General features: G+C 41.1%; 1 protein-coding gene across 2 annotated transcripts in view; it reads right to left on the bottom strand.

The window, feature by feature from the left end:
• Window positions 1-773: 773 nt before the first annotated feature.
• ISL1 (ISL LIM homeobox 1) overlaps window positions 774-8,646 on the bottom strand; it is a 13,434-nt gene continuing 5,561 nt past the window's right edge. Inside the window, exons 4-7 of one of the 2 annotated variants that reach the window (XM_071730868.1) lie at window positions 8,359-8,618; window positions 6,130-6,416; window positions 4,282-4,449; window positions 774-2,017 (exon numbers count right to left, since the gene is read on the bottom strand). In XM_071730868.1, coding sequence (XP_071586969.1) covers window positions 1,901-2,017; window positions 4,282-4,449; window positions 6,130-6,416; window positions 8,359-8,618 — 832 coding nt within the window. In that variant the 3' untranslated portion in view covers window positions 774-1,900. The remainder of the gene's footprint in view (window positions 2,018-4,281; window positions 4,450-6,129; window positions 6,417-8,358; window positions 8,619-8,646) is intronic. The other variant, XM_071730867.1, reaches the window with a different exon arrangement.

Genomic DNA, 8,646 nt, shown 5'->3' with positions numbered 1-8,646 from the left:
ACCACGTTTAAAAGCAAGGGATATGGGGGTGGGAACAAGAGAGTTTCTAACGTTATCGATTGAAAGCTAAGGCATCCAACTAGCCCTGATATAGTTGTTGAAACGGAAATTTACAAGCTGGTCGTTAATACTTGCAATAAAATATCACACCCCTTTTATTCACTAACGATCTGCTTTGCATGCAATATTTTATTTCAGGTATTTTAGCTGCTAACTTGTAAATATTTAAAAGAGGGAACTTGGTTCATTACTTATTATTATTATTATTATTATTATTATTATTATTATTGTTATTGTTATTGTTATTATTTTCTCTATTCCAAACGCTTATTTAGTGAAATAGTCCTGAAGATATAGTAATTCTACATATGGCGCTTTTATTTCACATAATATTTAAGAAAAAAAGACGAAAACCACATAGAATTAGACATATAATTCAAAGACCACGGTACATTTTTTCTTTTTTTTTTTTTTTTTCCCTTTTTTTTCCTTTTTTTTCTTTTTTCTTTTTACTTCAGCAAACAAAAAAAATAGTCAACTGACATGGAAAGTGGCAAGTCCTCTGATAATAAATAATAAATTACTTTAAAATTTTGCAATGCAAGAACAAACAAAAGGGTAGGGTTTTTTTACTTTTACTGTTTTTTTTTTTCTCTTTATTTCTAGAGAAAGAAAGAGGGAGAGGGAGAGGAAAAAGGAGAGAGAGAGAGAGGGAGAGGGAGAGGGAGAGGAAGATAGAGGGAGAGGGAGAGGAAGAGGGAGGGGGAGAGGGAGAGGGAGGGAAAGAGGAAGAGGAAGAGGAAGGGGAAGAGAAATCAACAAAACAAAACAAAACAAAAAACAGTCGTTTTAACCAATGACTATACATATCTTGGGGGGGCGAAGGGGAGTAATATTCTTGGACAGACACATTTCAAACACAATCCCGAGACGCTATGTGGCAAAATAGAGGTATACCTTGTTGCAATGCTTTTATAAATTGTTTTTTAAAGAGGAATTCAAATATCTATTTTTAATCGCTTCAAACTTGGTAGAGGGTGGATCTCAACCAAACAAAATCAAAACCTCGCTACAGTACATGCTAGAAGAGACCCAGGAAACATCCCCTTGTTAAGAGTCAACTTAAAATAACATTGCAGACCAATGCAGCTCCACCTTCCTGCAATGAATCTTTCAACATTGCAGGGCTAAATTGTCTCTTTCCTGATGACAGAAAACGTAGTGGAGCTCCTTTTGGCAAGGCTTATCCCCAATATAGAAACAGCACCATTCGTTTTGGGAGGGACTGGATAGAAAATCCCTCTACCTTGGTTTCTCCATAAGATGTGCAGTCAAATGAAAATATTTTTTCTTTTTTTTTCTTTTCTTTTTTTTCTTTTTTTTTTTCTTTTTTTGTGGTTTTTTTTTCTTTTTCTGTTTTTGGTTTTTTGTTTGTTTGTTTGTTTTTGAGATCCACAAATACAAATCCTTTACATTTTGAAAACGTCTTTTTGATCCTTCTCTTATCACTGAATAGCGCAGGCTCTGTTGCTTGTTGGGTTCTTGGTGGTGGTTTTGGTGGTTTTGTTTTTCAGTTTTTCTTTCTTTTTAAAATTTTTTTTGCTTTGTTTTGTTTGAGAGTTTTTGTTGTTGTTGTTTGGGTTTTTTAATAGGTTTTTTAGTATTTATTCTAGTAAGATCCCATGATTGTCTTCACAGTGTTGCTACCATATTACCTTGTCTTTTCAAACATGACTCCATTTATTTCATGGAGCAGTTCATTGATAGGTTCATTACAGGATTGATAAATACTTTTTCCCTCTAAAATTTCGGAGTCCCAATGCAATCACTTTCCACTCTCTCCAACAAGGCTGAGCATAAGGTCAGAAACAACAGCAACAGAAATCTGAAAGAATGTTCCTCATGCCTCAATAGGACTGGCTACCATGCTGTTGGGCGTATCTGGCAGCTGAGAGGACATTGATGCTACTTCACTTCCTGTAGAATTGGAACCAGGTCCTCCTTCCGAAAAATTAACCTGCCAGGAAAAAAAATTAAAAAAAGAGAAGAGGAAAAAAAAATTTTTAAAAAGAAAAAAAGAAAAAAAAAAAAAAAAAAAAAAAAAAAAAAAAAAAAAGAAAAAGAAGAAGAAGAAGTGTTGTTACAACTGTAACAATCAAAGAAAAGTAGCAGACAAAGACAAAGGAGAATGCAAAAATAAATAGCCATGCAGCCAAAAGGCCTGGGACATCTTCCTGAGAGGCTGTGTCACTGTTGGATGCTTTGTTTAGCTTCCCATAGACTTCATAGAATTTTTTTCAGGCTTTCAGCCAAATCAGGTAGAAAAAAAAGACTGGAAAATCAAACAAATAAAAAAAAACCTTATTAATGAGGCCTTCTTCCCTGTCTTGCAAGAGTGGCAATCCCAACAGCGTGTTCTTGTCAATTATTTAAGAGTGCATGTGTTTTTTGATACAGAACTTCAAGGTTAGGGGTTTTTTTTTTTTTCCTTTTCATGCATATACTAAAATAAACCTGTAAGGAGCATCCAGGAGCAGAGGGCATTTGAAGCAAACCACGTCTTTCATTTGTGATTTGAAGTGAGTGCTCTCTCTTTTAACCAAGAGTCAGTGTGATAAAAAAGGTCACACTTCTCCATCCTAATGTGCCCCACAGCTCTAATTTGTTTAGGAGTAGGATTGGAAAAAGGCATGATTTGAAGGGTGGAGCTTTGTTAATCCAAAAGATTTTCTTTGGCACCTATTATCCGGTGGATGCTTCGATTAAGGCCCTTCCAGATTAAAGACATGCCCTGATGGTCAATGAATTATCTGTTCCATCCACAATTCTTTATTTTAACTCTTCACTATCAGACATTATGTCTAATGTATGTCAATATTAATCTGTCTGTCTAATGATTTATCTACCTAAATGCATGCTAAATGCATGTGCGCATTTGGGCCATCCATCTACCGTTCTGTCTTTTTTTTTTTTTTTAATAGAAATATTCCATACAAAACCTCACTGCATCAAAGGTTTTTAAAGTCTCTCACACTGCTAAGGCACAATAAGTAAAGCAGCCAAAGGAGATCAATTTTTCCCATGTCTGCTTGACAGCTTGATTAAAGCAGGAAAACTGGTGGCTGCTTTAGAGGTAAGATGATGCAAACAGCCCTGCTGCTGTGCTACAGCTTCCTGAGCGAGCACATATGGCAGGGGAGTGAAGCACACTGCAGCCTGGCACTGGGCAAAAGAAAAGAAGTCCTGCAAGAGAGTGTGACATTAAACTGAATATGTCTGAAAACAATTCTAGTCATGGCTACAGACTTGTTTTCCATTCTTTCATGTGAATAAAATGTCCAACATAAAAGTTAAAAAGGTCTATATATTTATTTTTCATCACTGAGTATGCTTTTGAATCACTGGAAAACGTACACAACATACCTAATTATTTTCAAAGTCTGTTTTTAACACACCTACACTAGGAAATTATGTTAAGGCTGAACTTCTGTCCTTATTTCACCTTGTTGGGCCTAAGTATTGTAGGGTGATATGGTCCCATATCACTTCTAGTGACATAGACATAAAGAACTAACTTAAGAACAGAATTTATTCCAAAAGGCCTGGTGTCTTTTGGTCTAAGGAAGTTTATTATATTGCTTTAATTTTTCATGTGAATATGTACTAACATCTGTTTTATAAAGGTCAATAGTTAATATAAGATATATGTATGTAAATGTTTGTGTGTGTATATATGTATACTTAGATATATAAAATATGGTCTTAAAACAAGGACTTAAAAAAATTAATTACGATGTTCACCTTTATCTGACAATAGAAGGGCACAGACTAACAATATAATCATATATTTAAAATCTACCCTATCTCATAAAGGCAAAATTGGTACCAAGCAGGAAGGGGTGAATTTTAGAAATGGCTTTCTTGAATGTTAGTTCAATAAATTGGCAGATGAAGAACGTTTTAGTTCTGGATAGAAATGCTATCAATTTTAAGGGGCATGAGAGATGAGTTAGTCTGAGAGCTGAGCCTGGGCCCTGTCCAGCTCCCACTCAGCTCAGTAAGAGTTCTGCTGTGCTTTAAGGCAGGTTTTGCATCAAGCCCTATTAAATAAATTCAGATAGCTGCATTTATAGTATCATCATGCCCACCTTGACATTTCAGGAACACCTGGCTAGTCGGGATTACTCATCATCATCTCTGACATTTGTCACGTTTAGAGAGTCCCCCATGGCTTCTACATGGGTGCAGGCTGGCCTGCTCCAGCTGTGAACTGACACTTACTAGTTGCTGAAAAGCAGGTTGGTCTATGTCACTCTGCAATGCGAAGTCACTCAGTACTTTCCAGGGGGGCTGGTAACTCTGCACCTCCACCGGGTTTGCCTGTAAACCACCATCATGTCTCTCCGGACTAGCAGCCACCATCGGAGTTCCTGTCATCCCTTGGATATTCTGTAAACAGCCCAGCAAAAGATGTTAATGAGCTTGGTTAACTTTATTGTATATAAGCGCTGAGTCAATAAACTCCTTTCTATCTTATCTATACAGTCACTTGTATTTGCTTTGTTAATCTGCTGTGAATGTCTTACTCTATTCTACTCCAGGTCAGCCCATTTCGACGCTTTGCCTTTGTCACCGTGGAAGTTTACTTTCTTTTTCTTTAATCCTCGTATTTCTCTCCAGGCATACCCCCTCCGCCCCAAGCTTCTTATAGACGAGCACTCCGTATCTCGGCTGCCCATGCATGCCTCGCCACAAGAAACGGTTAATCACGCTGCCTTTCTGTGTCGCACCCAGGTTGGTTTTGTTCTCTGTGACCTTAGCTAGATCGTATGTCCACTGCACAGCAAACCTGGGGTACATCAGTACCGCGCTCTTTAGGGGAAAAAAAAAAAAAACAAACAAACAAAAAAAAACCACAAACAAACAAACAAAACAAACAAAACAAAACAAAACAAAAAAAAAAAACAACAGCAAAAAACCCCCACAAAAAAAAAAAAAAAAACAAAAAACCCAACCAAACAAACAAACAACAAAACAAAACAAAAAAACCCCCAACAACCCATCCTTTCTAGTACACCCTGTGGTGCAGGCACTGTGTGTAAAATAACTCCAAGGATCGACGAATAGATTGTTCAGGCGAGTTAATAACGTAGTGTTTTATTGCATTCCAACAGGGTAAAATGAAACTCCTTAAATTCCACTTAACTAGGCAGCCTTATGAATTAATAGTCATTCTCAGGTCAGTCTATATACACAGGGAGAATAACAGACTCTTCTTCAAGTGGACTAACCAATAGAGGAGGAAAGAAAAAGAATTTGACTTAAAATGGAGACAGCCAGTTTGCTCGGCTGAATCCAGCGCTTTCACACGTGCATATGCCTGCAGGAAAACCCAAGCAAACAAAACAAAAACCAACTAACCAACCAAACGAGAAAAAACCAAACACACACACCAGAAAAACCAAAACACACACACACAAAAAAAAACCCCAAACACCACAAACAACACAAAACTGCCCCAAAACCATAATATATTTCTTTACAGGAATGATATGTATTTTAAGTACCCTGTAAACACTATGGTAATTCGAAAAACATTGCATTGCGTTTGTTTACTCCTATAGCAAATGCATTGACACATGTACATTGTTGTACATGAAGTGCTAAGAAATCACATCAATTTTCCTTTTAACTCGTGGGTTTAACTTTTGGTTTTACTCTGTGTAAAACCACCAAAGAGGGCAAAAGCGTAATTTTCCCTTGAAGTTCTTTGCATTTGCAATATAAATATTACACAACGCTAGGCTTATTGCGTCCCATAAGCTGTGCAGATAGCCATTAATGCATCAGAGAAGTTAGTTTAACCCACTGCACATCCTTAGCCACACAAAAAGACTCGTGTTCTCTTGTGCAGCCTATATCGGCTTCTCGCTGTGTCATGTTTTAATTACACAGACAGCAGAAACAAGTGGATAATATTTAAATTATATAATTTTCTTTGTTTTAAGGGAGCTCACACAAAATCAAAAGCATCAGACTGACCCCAGAAGCTGTCCCAGGCTGGGCATAGCCCAGGCTTTTCCCCTTGGTAAGGAAGGCAGTGCATGATCGGAGGCAGAAACCACTTACAGTTTTGTCATTGGGTTGCTGCTGCTGAAGTTGCTTCATCATAATGCTCCTTTTTTTGTCCTTGCATCGCTTGTTTTGAAACCAAACCCTGATGACCCTCGGGCTTAGGCCAGTCATTTCTACCAGTTGCTCTTTCATGAGGGCATCAGGTCTGGGGTTGGCAGCATAGCAGGTCCTCAAGGTGTGGAGCTGTTTTTCATTAAGGACAGTCCGGACTCGGGTGGTCTTCTCGGGCTGCTTGTGGACGTGGGGTCTTAGAGCTGGCTGTCTGGCAGAGATAGGTTCTGCTGTAAGGGAAGGGAGGAACAAGAACCCGATGAGTGGGAAACAAGGAGTCTTGCAGAGGCAGTGAGTCTAAGCTGGTGGAACAGAAGGAGTCAGGGGTGATGAACCCTCTTTCAAAGGCCATTCAAGCAGTCAGATCTATCGGAACTCCTGAAGCCTCCTCTGCTTTATGCACCGTTGGAGTGACAGAACTGATATTTTGTGACTCCACAGATAATTTGCAAAAACAAACCACCCCCCTAAAACCCTCAATGACAGAAGCTCGAACCTGTGTGAGACTTGACAGGGGAGGGCGATTTCGCTAAGGTGAGCGTGCTCTAGAAAGCCAGAGGGAGGGTTTTATCTAGTTATTTCCTGACAAAGTCAATCAAAATATATTTCTGTCCCCAAAATTAATGAAAGAATACTTCTGAAATTAATAATAAAATTCGAGCATGTTTCTTGTAGCGTGAATCTAGCTCAGTTTAGCCAGAGGCCACGGTATAATGTGCAACAGCTCACTGCAGTCTGAGGCTCCCAAAATCAGGGCAAAACAAGCCAAATCCGCTGCACTGTGACCGTAGAACAAAATCCCCTGGGAGGCCCCTATCCCAGAACTCGGAAGACAGAAGTCTGTCTCAGAAGGTTGGGGACCTAGGTGAATTTATGCCGACTTTTGATTAATTTTGATAAAATATTCATGTTTCGCTAGCTCTTTAAAAGGGGAACAAACTATCAACCCATGAAAACCACCAAGAACTTCAAACTTACGGGTGGTCACATCAAAAGCTAGTTATCCGTGCAATTGTATTACTATTTTGTATATTGTGTAGCTGTAGGTACCTAAGGTGTAATTTGACCCAGTCATGGGAAAAATAAAAATACTTTTTTTTTTTTTCCCTAGGACTCTGTTTAGTTAATGTTCAGAAGCGCTCGTTATAGTACAGTCCGGTTCCGACTTTTCAGATTATTACAATAAATCAACAACTGCCATGAAGACAATACGAAGGCTTCAAATCTTAACAGTGTTGTACTGGAAACACTAGACGCCTTTCGTAGAGATGCACAAACATGCTATAGAGAGTGTGCGCAATCTCTCTGATAGTCTGCTATGATCACTTACAAGATTATTTCTTCCTAAATATAGATACGTCACCTCTAGATACGCCTCTCGGAAGCGGGAAACGAGCCCGTTTAAACATAACTGTGTTTGTAAATAACCTTCCGAGCTACTGCAATAGCACAGCAATAGTGCCGGCCAACCTTGCCTTATCGAGCCTAGTTTGCTTCAGTGACATGCCCTTTCCTAAAGGGGATGTACCCTTTAGGTGGTATATGTGTCTGATGTACCCGTCGAAAATTTAGACCGCAAGAAAAGTTGTAAGGTGGGCGACTCTGAAGTTACAAAGTTGAGTTTTAAAATGAAATTCTCATCAAACCGCATAAAACGTGACAAGAAGGCAGAGTCACTTTAAAAGGCAATTACCGAAGATTAGCTTGTTGACAGTTTTAAATTACAGCCTAAGTGCTCGCCTGTAGTTATGAAGTCTATCTCTTCTCGGCCCCCGCTTCCACGGGTGAGGGGGCTGTGCTTAGCCGCAGACCTGCTCCCTGCAGCTCCCGGTCCCTCCTCAACTGAGGCTCCCCGCTGTCCCGGGCTCAGGGGAGACGCCTCCTGCGCCCGGTACAAGGTTGGATCAGGAGGGGCACAGGCTGGCGCGGGTGCGACCCCTGCGCAGGTGTCCCCGCCTCACGCGTACAGCATACGCAGCCGTTTCCCGCCGCATCCAGACCCTCTGCAGCTCCGGTCGCTGGGAGCACCGCCGCCGTCCTTACGCGGGTGCGCAGCTTCGGGACGGCGGAAGCCGCAGCAGGCGGCAGGACTCCCTCCCACCCCTCCGCCAGGAGTCTGGCCAGGCAGCTCCGAACCCCGCGGGGTCCCACGGCACCGGGTGTGGGCGGTACCTGCCATCTGCAGCGGCCGGGCGGGGTGCAGGGGGCTGAGGGGGTCCCCGGCGCCCAGGCTGGCCCGCTCCACCACGTCGTGGTCCGCCCGGCAGAAGAGGCCGTCCTCCCGCAGCGCGAATTCATCGCCGGGGATGAGCTGGCGGCTGCAAGCCACGCAGCGGAAACACTCGATGTGGTACACCTTGGCGCGGGCGCGCATCACGAAGTCATTCTTGCTGAAGCCGATGCTGCACTTGGCGCACTTGATGCCGTATAACCTGAGCAGGGCCCAGCCCAGAAAGAAGG

Source organism: Heliangelus exortis, chromosome Z, assembly GCF_036169615.1.
Source record: "Heliangelus exortis chromosome Z, bHelExo1.hap1, whole genome shotgun sequence".
In the NCBI taxonomy this organism is placed as follows: domain Eukaryota; kingdom Metazoa; phylum Chordata; class Aves; order Apodiformes; family Trochilidae; genus Heliangelus; species Heliangelus exortis.
This window is presented reverse-complemented; position numbering and strand designations above follow the sequence as displayed.